The 19,324-nt window shown below is 38.3% G+C and overlaps 1 protein-coding gene and 1 long non-coding RNA gene across 3 annotated transcripts in view; one reads left to right on the top strand and one right to left on the bottom strand.

The window, feature by feature from the left end:
* Positions 1-19,324, top strand: part of LOC144196078 (chemokine-like protein TAFA-2) — a 45,913-nt gene that overhangs the window by 25,719 nt on the left and 870 nt on the right. For both annotated transcript variants that reach the window (XM_077716072.1, XM_077716080.1), the window contains 2 exons: positions 12,385-12,534; positions 15,650-15,774. In XM_077716072.1, the coding sequence (XP_077572198.1) occupies positions 12,385-12,534; positions 15,650-15,774 (275 nt within the window). The remainder of the gene's footprint in view (positions 1-12,384; positions 12,535-15,649; positions 15,775-19,324) is intronic.
* Positions 10,617-19,324, bottom strand: part of LOC144196095 (uncharacterized) — an 80,453-nt gene continuing 71,745 nt past the window's right edge. Inside the window, exons 4-5 of the long non-coding RNA XR_013326208.1 lie at positions 11,369-11,472; positions 10,617-11,009 (exon numbers count right to left, since the gene is read on the bottom strand). This is a non-coding gene — a long non-coding RNA (uncharacterized LOC144196095). The remainder of the gene's footprint in view (positions 11,010-11,368; positions 11,473-19,324) is intronic.

Here is a 19,324-nt window from a genome sequence, read left to right as displayed (position 1 = left end):
TAGTGACTTTGCACTATATATCAATTACCTGATGCTCGCATTGTTTTGAATATTAGACTATGTCATATGGTATTCCACACAATCTAAGATATATTATAGACCCCTGAAAGATTAGAACTGGGCTGTTGCTTATACTCAGGCTCCAGGAAATGACATATTGGTTACGAGAGTGGAATGATGACTCATTTGGCCAACACAGCATATAATACATATTGAATTGAGATCCATGACTACAATCGCTATCTTCAAATTTTGCCGACACCTAAAAAGACATTAAAACTAGAGACACAATTTTACTTCTGTTGTGGGACTCAAGGGGAGGTTCAAGATCGATATATGCTGGGTTACTTGTTATCACTGAAATCTGGAGAGAAATTTTATAACGCCAATTGAGTGGGTCCATTCCCCCGAAAGAAAACAACACTGCATGGTTTGGGGACAGATTACAAAAATGGTATTTGGCAGACGACATTTGGCCAATATCATACAAATCATTTTAATGGAGAGAAATGACTGGAGATGTGAATGATTGTTGTTGCACATGAAACAAATCATATTCGAATCACCAAGGCATCAGGCTAGAGTGAACCCTTCTCACAAATTTACTCTTTGGTCCGGAACCTGTCTTCTGCTATTGGCTGAAACGAAAGTGAAGAAAATCTCAGTTGGTCAACTACATTAAGTGTAGTTCAGGTCACATGACCTCTTTAAATAACTTACCAACTAACGCCACCGGCTTTTTGGGGCAAAAAAGAAGCCATCAGGCTCAACATGAGTCTTCCCATTTTAGAGCATCTTCATTCATTACTGTGATCACAGGTGTAATGGAGCACAGCAGCACAAACAACGACTAAGATAGCACTCGTGCTTCTTCAAAGAAGACAGGCAGTTGAGCATTATCGCTTGAAACAAAACGCACACAAAAACAGCTAAAAGCACTATTTAGCACTCACGCAATATTTTTGACATGAACATAATCAAAACAGCCAAAAGCATTCAGCGTTATATCCAACAACAACCATGTGTGAAAAGGGCAAACGAATCATCTGTCAGAACGACCATCAGACTGATTTTTAACAAGGAAAAAAAGTTGTCTTTTTGTTTCCACATGACAATTAAACTAAATATTCAATATTAGCAGGGAGGTTTGAGGATTTTTCATGACACACTCGCACTAAATCTGCTGGTAGTTATGCTGTTATTGGCTGATCATCAAGTGTACCTTTAAAATTTATATCACCTTCCCTGCGTCAGAAAGCTAAGTCCTTGTAGCACCTGTGTTTTGACCATTGTGTGTTTCATAATGGTAATGTCTCTTTTGTACATTCTATAGACTTTCATGTATGAATAGATGTCCTCATGTCAGCGAGGCAGACTGCTTGTTTGCTAAGTATTAAATTCCGACTTCCAAAAGCATCGTAAATGGCTCTTTTAAGCTGTTTTGTTGGAAAAGTACATGCTGAAAATAATTTAATCTATGAACATAGTAAGGTGATGAACCCTGCTTGGAGGCTTGTGATTCATGGCTTTCACGTCACACCGGAGCTGAGAAAACTGAAGCTGGAACAGATTCACAAAGGCTGGATTGTTGTTGTATGCATACGAGTGTAGTATATGGGCACACGTGCTGAGATACACCGCTTAAAATCACCCTTCCATACACAGCAAAGTCCGTAGAGGCTTTCTAAAGAGTGTGAAATTAAGTTTCCATCTTGCTACATAGAGAAATTAAAGTGTGCCTTGAGTTGTTCTAGGTTGTAATACGGAATAATATATCAGATAAAAGAACTATAATGTTGCTGATTTTCCAAATTTTCCTTTTGTCACTGATATTTTCAGTCCTGCCCGATTTATTCACTTTTGCCCTCTCATTGGCAGTATTTCTACCTTATTCTTCCCAACTTTTTCTTCTATTTCACAGCTATTAAACCAGGAAATTTCAATCAGGTTGCACAGCATGAACTTAAGCACAAGGAGGGATACGGAATTAACTTTTTTTTTGTACACAGCAACCCTTTCTTTTCTCTTCCTATCTAAATACAACCTTGCCGCTTCGTTGTTTATGAGTCCACTCCTATTTTGTCCTCTAGAGGTCTTTGCCTAGTGGGTGCAGTGCTGCTTTTTATGCATTTGTTCACTGCTCACCTTTTGGTCTTCCCTTTTGCAGTATGGCTTCAGATGCTAAACATTGCTGAGATTTTTTTTTAAATTTCTATTCTCTTTTTTTTTTCATTTAATTTCACACATGCCAAAAAGCCACACATTTACCCCTATGATTAAATGTAAATGACACAATAGATGCAGAAGATAAAGGGTAGACAGTCTATATTGCTAACATCAGCAATAATGTTCTTTGACTTCAGATACTTATAACTCAAATCTGAGTGTTCCTTTTAAAAAATAAAAAATAAATAGCAAATGGACCTGGCGGCCGATGTTGTAATGATTTTTGAATGTGTTTAGATCATTGCAAGGTATTGAGTCACTATTATTATACAGCACTCCAAACTTTGATAGTCAGGTCACTCATACCTGAAGGCAGAATTCTAATTGATAGTTAATAATGCACATTTTCGATGAGGGCAATAGTCCATTTGATTCACTTTGATATGCTAAACTGTCACAGATGAGGAACATTATTACGGTTATTGCCTATTTACAAGGTAATAATAATTCCTGATTGTTTCAAGAAGACTCATTGAATTGACTTAGTAAGTATATTATATTCATAGCATTGGAAAAAAAAGCATCATCATGAACAACAACATTGCATTTGCAGCCAAACTGGAAGCATATCACAGCATGAGATTTCCCCATGTGGTGCTTGTATTCCTTTGTACTTTTTCTCAGATTTCCTGTTAGCATTTTGATATGCCATCTCATGATATACTGCGAATGACCAGATGTGTCAAAAAAGAGCTGCTTTGCCGTCGAAGCATCCAAATATTTTCATTGTCATGGATTGGTCAGTAATACCTCGTGAATGTATATTTTCTGTGTTTTAAAGTTACAACAATAAAACTATCTTACCCCTCGAGTTGCCGTGATTAGAATGTAAGTCACTTTACCCCGTAGTTCTCCAGAAGTACTTTGAAGCTCTAAATAATGAATGTGAGGCATTCTTGTACTTATCCTATATAAAAGCTCAATATGGGTGCTTTGAAAACATGGCCATACGAAGCCATCCATTAGAAGGAAACCTTTACAAGTGTATTTCCATTGCACTCATGCAGCTTTAAGGTTGCACCACTGTTCCAAAATAGTAATCAGTGTAGCAAACGGTTAGAATTTGGAAAGGTAGTCGTTTGTGCTAGATGTGCTAGTTTGCTTAGTTCTCCCCAGGCCTGCATGGATTATCTCCAGATACTCCGGTTTCCTCCTACATCCCCAAAACATGCAGGGTAAACTGGTGGAACACTAAATTGCCCCTAGGCATGAGTGAGTGTGAATGGCTGGCCACCAATTCAAGCACCCCATTGGACCCTCGTGAGGCTAAGCAGTAAATAAAGTTAACGAATGAATAAATATATATATATATATATATATATATATATATATATATATATATATATATATATATATATATATATATATATATATATATATATATATATATATATATATATATATATATATATATATATATATATATATATATATATATATATATATATATATATATATATATATATATATATATATATATATATATATATATATATATATATATATATATATATATATATATATATATATATATATATATAATAACACCTTGTTTGCGGTAGTACTATCCTAACCCTTCTTTTTTTTACCATGCAATACTTAAACCTTTATCTAAAAATTGTGCTGAATTCAAAGCTTAAAAGAATGGAAACACATGACGTTCAAGTAATTCGTATTTCAAGGCATGACTGTATTCCGATGGTTCAGCAATGCTTCCACTTTAGGAAAGATGAGGTCATTGTGTTTTTGCAAACAAAAGCAAAGGCCTTAGTATTGAGCAACTTCGGCAGTTGTGCCCTGACAGATGCCGTGCTCTTTACTTTCCCGGTGTCCTTTAATCAATGGTGATGCGAGAAAGAAGATGGACAGCGAGGAAAGGGAAGGTAATGTGCTGTCCCTGGAGATCGCACTCATTTTCGCCATTGCAACCTTTCTTCCTCTCTTTGAATTACTCCTCCTCACTCCACATGAGTTTCCTGGTCTGCTAAAGTGATTCCCTACCCCACCGCATATGCTGGACTCTTACATTCGCCTTAACTAGTATGACTCGGGTGTTTCTAAGGCCAGTCAGCATATGCTTCACGGGGCAATTTTCATCAGATTACTAGATTAGAGATTAAATATGAAAAGTATAGCGGATGAGAACATCTGCGAAGGCATGCGTGTGTGTTTGTATGCATCTTTTCCCTACTCGTGTCTTAAAAAAAAAAAAAGACACAAACAACGAGCTGTCAGGCCTGGCCTCTCATGTTCCCTAAATGTGGTTAAGAGGCTTTTATTTTTAGTCTTTTGCTGTTGTGAGTTAAATAACACAGCAGTAATGCAGCTTCACTAATCCTCTCACACACAACTAATCCTTGCGGAACACCACCGTAAATACTCTGTGGGCTGCATTAAAGCACAAATCACTCAATCCTTACTGAGTGTTTTATGCATGTTTTGGTTCAGATTAATTGAATTTTTTTTATTTTTTAATGACATACACATTCCAGAAAAAAATATTTCATGCTTCATCATGAGTCTATGGTCTTTTGTTTTGTTTCTTTTGTTTGCGCTGTAGTATCAAACATTATTTAGTATTTCGTATATGAATGGAAAGACTGCTGGTTTAGAGGTTCACTCACTTGACTTTGGTGTGGCCTGGTGTGTTGTTTTTCTGTGTCCTACAGCTGACTGGTGACCAGTCTAGGGTGTAGTCTGCCTTTCGCCCAAAGTCAGCTGGAATAGGCTCTGGCAATCCTTTTGAGAATGCATGGTATGGAAGATGAAACAAAAATTTAACACTTTCAGAGTATTTAATTAACCTGAAATGAAGTGATTTTGGAATGTGGAATTCTTTGGAATCCTGCAAGTTCCATTGGGCAAGAAACAATACTGTTAAAGGTTCTACTGCCATGTCATTAATGAATCAATGACATTTATTGTACAATTTTATTAAAGAATATTCTTTCATTATACAAGATAGCCGCTATTTTTCTTTTTATGGTTTTCTGCAAACGATAGTCTGGCTGGATCATAAAATTGGCTTATGGGTTTCGTATTCCACACCCACTTAGTTTACGGTGATTGTTCCTTGGCTGATAATCAGTTTTTACCACAGCAGTGTCCCTCTGACTCTTGGTAAAGGAAATAGCAAGCTGTAATGCAATAACACCTTTCTCGAGGATTCTGAAGACTTTATGGGATGCCCCTTTACAGATAAAACAATCACCATTGCCAGTAAGATAAAAGCAAAGTTCAAGTGTTTTCAAAAGAAAAAAGAAAAACATTTCCAAATAAACTCTGAAGAAGTGGTCCCCTGTAGCTGCCTGCAGGGACACATTCTTTTCCTCACTAATTCTTCATGCAAAACTTCAAACAGCACAAATAAAACCTCAAACTTGTCCAAATGTTTGAAGTTAGAAGTCAAAGTAAGTCTTTAATTTATATTCACAGCGTAGTCATGGTCCTCTTTGCTATCGCCCTCGAGTTAGGATTCAAGAAGTTGTATTGAGGGTGGAATTACATGTTACATTATTGTAGGTTTGTCCCCAAAATGTTGAAACTGCATTTGAACTGTAATGGTAAATAAGATTAAAATGAGAATAATGACAACCAGTCCATTAGTTACACTGCGCTGAACAAAACACTGACAAAATGCTGAAATATTTGGGCATGAACGGTCATCTCCGCTAAGAGGTGGAGTTCTCCATTGACGCTCCACCAATTTGAGTGTGAACGTGAATTTTATTCAGACTGCATGCTGGTCTGCAAGAAATAAATATGGTAGATAGTTGGGTCAAATTTGGTGTTATTATGCATGACACTGTGGGAGAATGATCCAAACTTTCAATTCTGAAATGCTATTAGTGGGAAATTTGCTTTGGTTGTCCTTCAGTTTTCTTCTCTGCTGCTGTAACGCCGATTCATCAGCCATTGCCGCCTTCATCGGCCATTGCCGCCTTCATCAGCCATTGCAGCCTTCATCTCTCCTTCTCCTCCTCATCTTTCCACCTCTGGCTCAGCCACCGGCCGGTCACAGACACACCAGGGTTTCTTTTTCATTTGAGCGATGGTGCGAAAGAACGACAGAGGCTCAAGAGGAGATGAGTGGAAGGAAATAATGATCTACCCTGATGAATGTAGTGTGAGAGAAAGTGCTGATGCGAAGGAAGCGCGCCTTTGCGAATTGATGGTCTTAAAGCACCAATCACAGACCTCATCACAACATGACTCATGTCCAGTGGCTAAAGATGAAATGGCTGGAAGTGATTCAAAGTAAAACATTTACATGGATGGGCATGGCATCAATGGCAGATAATGAGTTAAAATGTTGCCAGGAATCATTTACTTGCAAGGGGAATTTTTCATTCTGTTGGTGGATGCGCTTTCGCCAAGGGAAACTATAAGATTAACCAAATTGTCTCAAGAGCTGAGGCAGCATCGTACTACCACTACAGCTTAATGGCCTTAAAGCAGGGGTCTCAAACCGATTCCGTAAAGGGGCGCAGTGGGTCCTGCTCTTTGTTTCAACCAATCCAGTGTTGACAGTTTAACCAATGAGGGGTCTTCTAAAATTAGTAGCACATGGCTGCACTTGCGAAAGGTGTCCGCTTATTCGGTTTAAATGAAAACATGCACCCCTCCAGCCCTTTGAGGACCGGTTCGAGACCGCTGTCCTAAAGGACTGAATTTAAGTTCTAGTGCAAGTATTGGAATTAAATTAATGTATCTATTTTCATCACCCGAAATAAAATCTAATGGCTACTTGCATAGCAATATAATTACTGTTCACATTAAAGAAGAAAATGTTCTAATTAATATGTTTATAGTCTTTTTACCTGCTTCCTGGGATTTTTTCTTCACTCAATAAGTTACTTTTTATACAGTGAATGCAATTGATATTTACATTTGGCATTTGTACCCGTTATTGGCAGCCAATGAGTTAAGCTGTTTGCCATTTCCAGTGACAGTGTTTGCACGATGTTGAGTGGCAGTGTGCAGTGCAGCGTAAGGGACTGTCCAATCTTTCACGCGCCGTGAGCAGGATGATAGCAAGCTATTTATCTCGATCTGCAAAATGACACCTTCATGACAGGCTGACATAAACAACAACAATAACTCATTCACACGCACAAATACACTGTCAACATAGACATTGTATATATTTATATATACACATGCACACTAACACACCTACTGAAGTAAAATACAAGCCACTTGACGTTTACCAGGGTCCCTACTTATTCCTTTGACAGGAAGAGACAGAATGTAATGCTCATTAACATGTCTGCCATGAAGTAGATCGTTCCTCTTCATTGTTATCTTGTCATAAAGAGTCAGGAGGCAGTAGAAGATTTCTTGAGAATGACATAGAAGAGTAAACACACACACACACACACACACACACACACACACACACACACACGAGCTTCAAAAGACAACGTAAAGGAATGATGGTACTCTAAAAGGACAAAGCAGACGCAAGTGGCAGGAACCTTTCCAAGACTCCCAACATACAGAAGGTAAAGCAGAGGAGAACAAGGAAAAGACAGAAAAATGCAGAGAGCTGAAAATGCCTGCAGCACTTGTAAAGTCACCTCCAATCAGGAGTTGGTGATTAACACGAGGTTTTAAACATTCATATTTGGACCAGCGACACACACGCGTGCACGAAGGTTAATGCCTCACTGGTAATTCTGTGTTAATACATCTCAGCATATTAACATTTTATATGCAATTGGCCGCCCAAGCATTTTGCCTGCAGTTCAAATTAGTTCACAATGGTGTGCTGGTAGCGTTGGTGGCGGTCGGCTTTCCAATATGTCAGACCACACCATGTGTCATCTGGCTGGTCCTGTCACCGGGACTTACTATACCTTCACTAATTAAGGGTGGGCTGATAGCAACACTGCTATATGAAGGAGTCAAGACAATGGAATATTAAAAGCAGATTATGGGCACATGGATATGTGAGTTTTATATGCATATGCTGTTACAGTTCTGCCTTAAGTTACTGGTCTAATATGGACTAGGTTCATAACTGAAAGAACTTGTTTTTTGCAACAATCTATCCTTGTTGAAATAAATGGAAAGATGATGTTTATGCCTCACAACAAAGAACAAGAACAAAAAAAAGAATCTTGAAACGCATCTTCATGATGGGGAAATAATAGCACTCTCTCTGTTACTTCTACTTCAACTGTTGTACGAGTAACAGCAGTGGTTTTTGGACTCCCTCTAGTGAGATGCTCAAGATTCACTAAATTAAATGTTCAAAACAGGCCTTCCTCCGTAGAGTTCGCATGTACTCCAGTCCCCCCCCCCCCCCCCCCCCATCCCAAAGACATGCATGGAGGGCTGATTGAACACTCAAAATTGTCCCAAGATAGGAGTGTGTGCGTGGATTGTGGTTTGTCTCTTTGCGCCTGGCCGCCAATAAATTCAGGGTCTAGGCTCCAGCACCACCACAACCATTGTGAAGATAAGCGGGACAGACAATTAATGAATGAAAGAATTAATTTTAGTCCATTGCATCAATATATTTTAAAGAGTAATCCCATTGTTTTCAAGCATTTTACAGCGAGTTGAACTGGCTCTCCAGTAATTCCAAATATAAAAATGCAATACATAAATGGCCAACACTGGGAACAATTACAATCTCCCTCATTGAACACCTAATGTGTATTTTGTGCAACAGTGTGTTGTAAAATAAAGCATTTGTATTGTTTGATAGGAAATGATAACTGGTGCTGAATGTGTGCATTTAATGGCACATTGCAGTTGTGGCCTATTTGGCTCTTGTGTGTTCATTTTTTCCACATGAGGATCTCTCGAGTTAGATTATCGGAGTAGCATTAGTGTGTCTTAGTGTGTCTCCTTGAGGGGTTGCAAACTGTGAATGTATTCATGTACACAAGTGATATGCGTCAGGAATCTTATTGGGGAGCCAATGTTTGTCGTTCTACCTACTGATAACTATTCATAACGAATGCTCCCATCCCAGTGGAGTCTAATCTAATTATTACCATAAATGCATGAACCTCTACGCACTAATGGCAGCACGACCCTGCGATACGTACAATATAATCTAATTAACTGAGCAAGTGTTTTCAACTCGTGCTCCATTTCAACACATCCTCTGTCCACAGCAAACGAAATTCAATATCTTGGCCACCACACCGTTTAGTGTATGTTTTTATGATATTTTCTGATCGCTTACACAGTGTTGTCTTGTACGTAGGTACTTGTAGGTGGGTGGGTGTGTGTGTGTGAGAGCAGTGGGATACAAACCCAGGAGCAAAAGTGTCATTGTTGTGGAATTGTCCCTTGATTGAATCAGTCTCCAGGAACAACAATGACAAATGTTTATTAGCCGCTCTGTAGAGGTGACAGATCGACAAGCCAGACTGACAAACACAGAGCGAGCGAGTGGGCTGCCCCTAGAGCGTACTTTCCTTATATCTCGAAGAATGGCGCGTGTGGTCCCACTTAATAGTTTGTTGGTCCCGTGATGGGCCACGGTAGCAAGTTTATTTAGGCTAAGCCTTAGCTGTAATTAGTTCAAAACATATTTTTAGATAAGATTAGAATGTTTGGAATCTTCACAAAGAAGAACACATGGTTTGGACCGATGTTAGAATGCTTATTATGATAGATCCACATTGGCAGCTTTTAACCACTGCACCACTACTCTTACATAAAATGTGCATTTTAAAAATATATTAATAGCAGCGGTGACCCATCAACAGAGGGCCTAAAGACTTCAGATGAAAATAATTGTAACACCTATTCAGCGCTCACTCATACAATGGATCTCGTTTGAAATAATTAATTAATTAAACAATTTCAAGGCTAGTTGAACACTTTAAATTGCTCATAAGTATCAGTGTGGATGGATGGTTGTCCCCTGCGATTGGCCAGCCACCGATTCATGGTGTTCACATAGTTAGCTGGGATAGGCTCCAGCACCCCTAGTGATGGTATGTAGTTCTTTTTTGGCTTGTTTCAATGGTTCACATGGGATGCAAACATTTCCTTGGATACATTGTGGTGAAGTTGAAAAAGCAAATAGCCAACTCATTCATTTTTCAGAAGTAGTTATTCAGAAAAAAAAATGTATGACGGTAGCAGCTACAGTTTGCCAGTCAGGTACACGTGAAATGAGGATTTTAAAATATATATGTGGCAATAGTTGTTGTACTCTTGTCTATTTATGTTCTATTAGCCTGTTCCAATCTCGTCCTTTTTGATTCGTGTCATATCAATTGTCACTGGTAGTTTCATAACTATTTCTCTTGTATATAGTCTGCTTCTGTTGTCATTCTTTTGTGGGAGTTTTTTTACAGATTTTTTTTTTAAATCACAAACCAGCATTTGCAATTTGGTCAATTTAAAAGGTCTAGCTCGCTCATTCATGTTGATTGGTCTGCATGAAAATAACAGTGACCTGATTTATTGTTTTTTTAACACCAGCCATTGTTCTCTCATTTTTCTTTTTGTCATGAAACAAAAACTAAATGCAAGCTTTCTTTGGTTACCTCAGCTTTCGATTCTTTTACCATATGGATCACATTCAAGACATGTACTGGCATCTAGTTACTTTTAAAATGCAATCCTCTGCCAATTTATTCTGATATTACCTCCCTTGTGTCCCACTGGTGAATCATACAATTGAGTTAATGATAGCTTCATGTGCTGAGCCCAAACATGGTCCACAGTGAGTGTATGCTTGCTGAAGGCCAAGATATTTATACTGTCAGTTTGAATTGTTAGTCACATGTGCGCCAACAAGCTTGTCAAGCCTGCAAGAAAAATGCAATGCAAATGAGATGCCAATTAGAATAATACAAAGAGTAAGGGAGCAGGGATTAACAAGTATCAGACCAGACTAACATGTTTCAACCAAAAGAGCCAAGATTTAATGAACTGCATAGTTTGTAGTTCTGTACAAGAAAATATAATCATCTAGTTTTTTTCACCATATGAGTGAACTCGGCAGCAATTATTTAAAATGGCTTTTCAAGTTATCAAATACATTTTTTGATATTACGTTACTTGGCTTTTCTAAAATAAATGAATTTTTAATATCAGTTTTAATGTTGTTATCTATGGATTTTATCTAAATGATTTTGTGACCACACAAAATAAAGTATGTACGTACCTCTCTAGAAAGGACCCGTGAAAGCTGTTCGTCATCTGTTGTTGTCTTGGTTACAGTGATGAGACATTTTACAACCATCATTAGTGAGATTTCAACCAATTTCTCTGTGGACAACATTTTTAGAAGACACAAGTAGTAAAAATGAGGCTTTAATGTTATGCATAATTAATTGATGACAATTGGCTCTAAGTTAAATATATAAAAAGGTCACATTGTAAACAAACGTCATCCTGAGGGTGTCATTAGCATTTAGTTCTGGAAAGAAAGTCGCTGCGGTCACCAAGGGTCTTCCACAAAAAATATTTAATGTCTCAAACTAAGTCCAACAACATTTCAGTTATTTTGTGTCATTTGTAGGTTATCCAGAGAAAGCAATATGCAGGGGAGAAAATTATTACATTGCACAGCACTAGCCGACTATTGGTATAAATTGAATGGGAAATAAATGAAAGTATTACTTTTCATGCAAATTTCTTGTCATAAAACTTTTACCAATCTTTGTTCACATCTGTGACATCAATAGTGAGCTGTCCACTTCATTTGTTCCTCATATTACTGAGAAATGTGATCATTTTTCTTTCAAATTGCTTCATTTGGATTACAACACAGTGAAAAACAAGAAAATATTAAAGTACAGGGTGACCCAAAAAGATGCGTACCCATCAGTTTCGAAAACGTTTCCATTGGTACCCATCTTTTTGGGTCATCCTGTATATGGGATAACACTCTGGTTTGTACATACACGGTCTCATCTCTTGTTTTTTTTTGTCCTTGTATTCCATGAATAGTTGCTATGGCCATGTAGCTACATTCTTTTCTTCTTGACTGAACCCGAGTGCACATATTACTCAGAAGCTTCCGTTATAGTCAAATTAGTGCCACACAAATCATCTGATCACTGTTTTCTCCTCCTTTCACTACATGTTACTCATTGTCTACAGACTGTATTGTTACTATATGTGCAATTCTAAAGAAAGCTGTAAATAAGGGTGACAAATTGTGTCTATGTTTCCCAGTACATGTGAAAGCCGGGACATGCGAAGTGATCGCCGCCCATCGCTGCTGCAACAAGAACAAGATCGAGGAGCGATCTCAAACAGTTAAATGTTCCTGCTTCCCTGGACAAGTTGCTGGTACTACTCGAGCTATGCCCTCTTGTGTTGATGGTACGTTTTTTACGGAAACACAGTTTGATTATCTGTTGATCAAAGCTAACAATAGTAGGCCGGCAAATCAAAGATTGCTTGTTTTGCACTTTCACTCTTGAATTTGAGCGATATCATTTCAAATACCTGTTGCATTATTTTACTTAAGATGGATGGCATTGCTTTGTCAATATGATTCAATTTAAATTTAGGCATATTTCAAACAATCACCATTATATTATAGATATATTGAATGAAATTTCCAATTCTTGAGAATGTCAACTACTCAGACTAATGTGGTAAAGATCTTTCAAAATGAGCTTTTAAATGTTTTATCTGCTTGGCCTACATCCTGGTGTGTCAACTAAGATTATTTTGGCATAGCTTTTAGTTGCAAAAAATGACTTTACTACAATAAATCTGTCAATGGCCTTGAACAAATGGGCTGCACAGGCCTCTATGTTGCTGCTCACAGCTTTTTTTGTCTTTTATGAAGCATTCCATTCAGTGGATGCCACTTAAATAAACATTGCAAACGGCTTTGTTAAATTTGAGGGTAAATTGATATTTTTAGTGTTTTTCATATTTTTGGACATCACTTACTAATATTCCTTTTCAAGAGGGTGTCAAGTCACTAAAATGGTGATAATATACCAATATAATTAAACTCCGTGATCATTATACAGATTTTTTTTTCTAAAAGAGACATTGCTTTCTGTGACGGAGGGGCAGGTTTCTGATTCAATTTTACCGGCAGCCAAAGAAAGTTCTGCACTTGAATTGTTTTTGTTTTATTCTGCATTTCAGAGCAGTGCTAATAATTATAATCCCATGAGATAGAGCATAAATTGCATTGAAATTCTGCCTTTCTCCTTTTCCTGTGTCTGCAAAATCAATATTTCGCACTGCGCTCAGCTCTGAATAGTGCTTGATGAAATCCCAGATTACAGCCTCTCTCAGCTTGCCAGTTTGTTTCTTTTTTTCCAAAATGTAGCAGATAAAGTTTAGGTGGGAATCAGCTAAATACAAACAATCCATCTTTTTCCTTGTTCTCTTTCTTCAGAAATTTGCATTTCAGACAAGGTTTCTTTTAGAATAGCATAAGGAAGCAGACAGACCTAAAAAAAAAAAAAATTCTGCTGAATGCACTTTCCGCAAAGTTTTTAAAAATTAAAGTGGGAATGTTAATCAGCTACATTTTTCAAGGAGTGCTGCTTTAATGTGAATTTCAAGATTTTTAGCGTTCCATAACCCTCAGATAAGTCAGTTTAGGTATAAAAAAAAGTACCCCAGTCTGTTTTTGTGAAAATTGTGTGTGCTAATATTCCATATTCAACTGCTGATTACTAAAGAATGGAAAAAAAGTAGAATCTTAGCATATTTTTCCAAAGGACAGATGCCCTAAATATTTTGCTTTCCGCCTTTGGTCGGGTACACCTAAATGTTTCCTTTCCTGAATCAAGTTTTGGTCATAGTTTGACCAAGTTTGTCCAAACATTCAAAATTATATTACCAAGATAAGGTAATTTTCCTCCCCAACCACAATAGAATTACTATTTGGCTTCCAAAAGTAACAATAGTAGATAGTAAAGGCATAGCAGACCCATGTGCTATATACACCCATCTAAAATGTGTGAGAAACATGCTCAAAAATGCAGGATTTGAGAACCCATTGGTCCACACCACATTGAAGCAGGGATTTGAACACCCTGTTCGTCCTCAACAAGATGGTGCTCCAAGGCTAAGTGAGCATCGAACGCCTATGTTTACGAGGAACGAGCATGCTGAGCCGGCAAGCCGAGCGTAAGTTCCAGTGCGGAAAGCTAAAGCTGTTGGCTTCTATGGTGCGTCTCCAAAAAGTCAAAATGTAGTGTGTTCTGGGCTTTAGGCCCGTGCAAAAAAATGAAGAAACCGCCAAATTGTACACAGCTCTATATTTTTAGCCACCGACTCACGCTCACAATGTTTAGAGAGCTAGAAATATAGGGTTGTCAATTCTTAAGATGTTTAACAGTGAATTAGTCAGTCTTTACTGAGAGTAGAAAGTCTGAGTGAATACTCTATATACATACAATATGAAAGTTTGGAATGGATTCAAAATGTTTCAAACGTACACTTTACTTTATGTACTGAGGATGTCACTTGATGCATTGAAGGTAGGAATGAAGGCAGAAAGAATAAGCAATGGACAATAATGTAAAAGGACATTAAAATATATATTTATTTCGATTCCAATCAGAAAGAAAAACTGAAATCCCAAAACTAACTTGGGAGGTAAATCAATAAATGTATCAATTGTATTTGTCGTTAACTGCGTGCATAACATCGTCAATGAGCTCAAATATAAAGACGCCCTGAATGCAGTCTGTCTGTTTCACTTTGTTTTTCCAACGTGAGAGCAGTTTGTTGCACGAATGAAATATTCCAATTAGTTGGTCTAAATTGCAAAGCTGCCCAGAAAGAAACAGTAACTCTCTCCAAGTGTTATTTCTCTGCTGAGAATTATGCCAGGAGATGAAATGCCTTTAGTTTAACAGCTGTGTTACAACTTCACTGCTAAGCCTGCAATTACCTGTGATTTACAATGACATTCCCATTTAAATTTGTGCCAATATTCATTCAGCGTTATGATTTTTTGCCCTGCGATAACAAATCAGATTGCTCTTGATATGTCTCTTTGAGTGTTTTTCTCTGCCAAGTTTGCTAAAGGCATCCATTCATTTTGATCGGATGTGATGTGTGGTGCACGAATCCACTTGCAACCCTGAAAGATCACAACACATCTCAGCTGTCTAATGCATGTCTCGCCTCCAGTTTTGTCCTTTTGAATTTCTTTTGACATGAATTGAATATGCTAATTATCCCCTGCCTGCTTATTAAATTCATAGGACACTATAATGCCATGAAAGACACGCAGACAAGGATCATAAATAATAAAAGCAGCAAAAAGTAGCAAAACAGAAATCCTCTACTTTATATGTACATTTGATATGAACAGAAATCCTAATGAGCACTGAAATCACCACTACAAATCTGAAGACTGATTTACAAGCAATAATCATTCAATGCCATCATTCTAGTTCAAATGAATTCGATAGCCCTCTAAAAAAAATGCCTCCATTTTTTTTTGTGCCAGCCTCAATTGTTGCCCAGAAATGGTGGTGTCAGATGGAGCCATGCATGGAGAATGAGGAATGTAAGGTTCTTCCAGACCTCAAAGGATGGAGTTGCAGCACCGGCAACAAAGTCAAGACGACTAAGGTGAACAAACACATTATTTGATTTTATAACACTTGCAATTTCTTTTCACACCACTTCTTGACTTGTGTGACCATCGCTACATATTTGTCCGGCTGTCAGACTAATCTTTGTGATATGTTTGGAGACACATTTTTACACAATATGGGAATTAATGCAATTTAATGTTACCTAATGGCGGCAAAGCATTCCTATACTCAAGTATGGAAACAATATTTTTATTCATTCATATTTAATTTGAATTCTTAGCTAGCAATCTTTCAACATGTCACCCACCCATTTCCCATAGTTGACTGGCATAGGCTCCAGCGCCCCAGCAACACTCGTGAGGAAGTGCAACGGAAAATGATTGACTCAATCAATCAACCATTGGCATGATAAGAAATATGGCGTTATTGCTAATAATGAAGAAACACCAAAGAAAAATACTTCACAGTAAAAAAAAATAGTACAATGAGGACATTAGATAGCATACAATGTGTAAAGTTCGGTATATCTCTCCATGTGTCCTCTCGGATTTAAATGAATATTTCGCTGGCAAAACACCCAAACTAGTACAAAGTACAACTGTGAATCTCACTTCCAATTCGAAGACTCTATCATCTTGAGCTGTACGTATATCTGTAGTCTTCTTTTGTTTTCTTCCCTGGCTCGCAAGTTGTGTTTTCTTTCTCATTATCTTACTGTATGTGCTGCCTCTACTGCGATTGGAGGCAACATCAAACATTAATGAAAACAAGGACATCGGAAACAAGGCGCACACACATATCTCCTTCTCAGCCATATGTGCAATGTGTGTGTTGGTCTTCCCTGTGTGGTCTTTGTGTGAGTGTGAAGAGTGCCTGAGCGTGTACATAATGCATCAAGCCCACAGGCTGCTCTTCAGTGACTCGACCCCAACGCGCTCCCAACTGTCCGTCACACATATGCGTTTGTGTGAAACTCACCTCTCATCACTGCACACCTCTACTCCTAACCTTCATCCTACTCTCTGCTATTCATCTTCCATTATTCATAGCTAGGTGCAGACCTTTGTTTTCAGCCTTAATAATTGATTGAAGGCATAGTCGTAGAAGGCAGACTGAGGCTTTTTGGGTTAAAAAAAAAAAAAAGTGCACGCTCGATCCATCGCTTCCAGCCATCTCGCGCTTGCTAAACACTTAAGGGTTTTCTCTAGTACAGAAGGATGATTGAGAATCCTTCACTTTTTTGACTCGAGTGACACATGACAAACCATCCTTGCTCATTTTTACATTCACAAAATGTATAACTGGAGCATTTTAATGTCGTTTTGGTTGATAGGGAACATAATGCATTGCTTTAAGATAAAATTAAATTACCAGAGTCTGTTTTTAAAGTGGCGGCCCAGCACCTGAGCAGTTAGCACATTGGCCTCACAGTTCTGAGGTCGAGCGTTTGATCACTCTAAATTGCCCATAGATATAAGTGTAAGCGTGAATAGTTCCTTGTGCCTTACGATGGTGCCCGTAGTTTGCTGGGATAGGCTCCAGCACCCCCCATGACCGTTGTGAAGATAAGCGGTTCAGAAAATAAATGAAAGAATGCAAATCATGTCCGGTGTTGTCTATATTTTACTGGTTCCTGGTCAACAAGACATTTACACCAAAATGAGCAGCACAATACCCTTAAAAAGTGAAGCAATAAAAGTGGCAAAAATTGGGTTGACGTAATTGATGGTGTAAAGTGATTATTTATTGTCTTCCCCTCCTACTTGATGTTTATTGCTGTCAATGGCGAGATCAACTTCTGCCACATTTCTTGCTGTGTCATATATAAAAATGGGAATATTATGCAACTGTTTAAAGTACGCAAAGGAGGTTTTTCAATCTACATGAAAAAATGAAATAGTGAAAGAATTAGCAATTAAAAGGCAAATAGAAGTGTCTTAATTACATAGCACAGATTGTACCTTTGTACTGTTAGGACGTTGAGTCTCTTACCACATGAGTTTATTTTCTCAAGTCAACATTTTTAAGTTCTGTGCAAGATGAAAGCAAACTTGAGTTTTTTGGCATTTCATCACCAACCATCATATATATAGTTGGATAGAGCAAATATCTGATGTTTGTTGCTTTTGGGTCTTTGATCAATGATTTGTGTGTGCATGTACCGGTTGTCTGCTGTTAAATGATGCGTATGCCTGATGATGAAGAGCCCTCTTATTTTTTCTTTTTTTGTTGTGTGCTCAGCTGAGGTCAAGATGCACAGGCATCCAGATCAATATCATCCAATGCACACTTATAGTCCCATTAAGGCCTGCTCATAAATTGAAAATGACGATAGACAGAGAGAAGGCGAGAGATGAGAAGGAGCCACGATAAGAGTTGTAAAAGGAAAGTGGCCAAGTGGTGGGAAAAAAAGGGGAGACTCGAGAAGAAAATAACGACAGAGGCGCACTGGAGATAAAGGGAGAAAGAAAACAGCTGAAAAGAAGAACATTGCACCTGGTCAGATGACAAGCAGCTGGAGCTCATGTCCTGCATCACAGCCAACAGGAATACAAAAGAGGTTTTGGCACTCCCGGTCTTTGGCTAGGACCATAAATGAGGTGGAGAGAAGGAGGGCAAAGGGAGGAGAAAGGGAGGACACACAAGACAGCTCAATCAATGCCAAATAACATTATATGGTTGAGCGGCCAGACATTTCTGGGCTTCTGAGCAGTCATTGACCGCTGTGAGCATCCGTGTGGGAACACATACAGTATATCTCAACCAATGAAGGAGTTACAAATTCCAATTGGCAAGACATGTTTGCTTATATTTGCACATGTGCAGTTGATGATATTGGGGGTGTTCGCAAAATGTTTTTTTTTTTATTATCATTTTGAAGGCCAATAATTAAGGTAATTCGTGTTGGAATGACATCAGATTTTCAAAATATCAAAATACTTTTGTTAATTTTAATTGGTCTCTTTTCCCATTGAAAACACCATTCAATTAAAAAAAAGTTATTTGGGGGGCTTTGAATATACTTGAACTGTAATCAATATCATTGAATGAGCTTTAGTAGTTTCCAAAATATTACATTTGAAAATTTCAATATCTTATGACTACTTGGGTTGAAAAGTGTATTTTTTTTAACGGTGTGAATATGTAATATAATCAGACCACCTGCAGGCATATTTACTCAAGAGTAGATTAGCGCCTAAAGGGACACGGTACCTAAAACGATAGCAGGCTGAGAGCTACATCAGCGTGTGTGCAGAGTCTATTGGCTTGACAACAAACGCCTGTAGACTCTTTGATCGGGCACGGGATCAGATGCCTGGAGTCAATGGGAACAGGCCCCGGCAGTGAGGGAGCCCTGGAGCCACAGAGCCAGCCCAGATACACTCAAACCATCACAGCTGCCAGCTGGGGGTGGGCGGAGGACATTTTCTGTGCTCTCCTGGCGATGGCTGGCCTTCAACACTTGGCACCTGGTGTGGACAAAACACTCAGGAAGTACAGGAGGACCAGCATGTTTTGCTGTAAAGAGGGAGCGCCAGTATGAATATGGCATGGAAACATTGCTGAGATGACATGAAAAGCTG

The sequence above is a fragment of the Stigmatopora nigra genome, chromosome 1 (assembly GCF_051989575.1).
Source record: "Stigmatopora nigra isolate UIUO_SnigA chromosome 1, RoL_Snig_1.1, whole genome shotgun sequence".
Taxonomy (NCBI): Eukaryota; Metazoa; Chordata; class Actinopteri; order Syngnathiformes; family Syngnathidae; genus Stigmatopora; species Stigmatopora nigra.
Note: the sequence above shows the minus strand (reverse complement) of the source record. Positions and strands in the feature narration are given on the sequence as shown.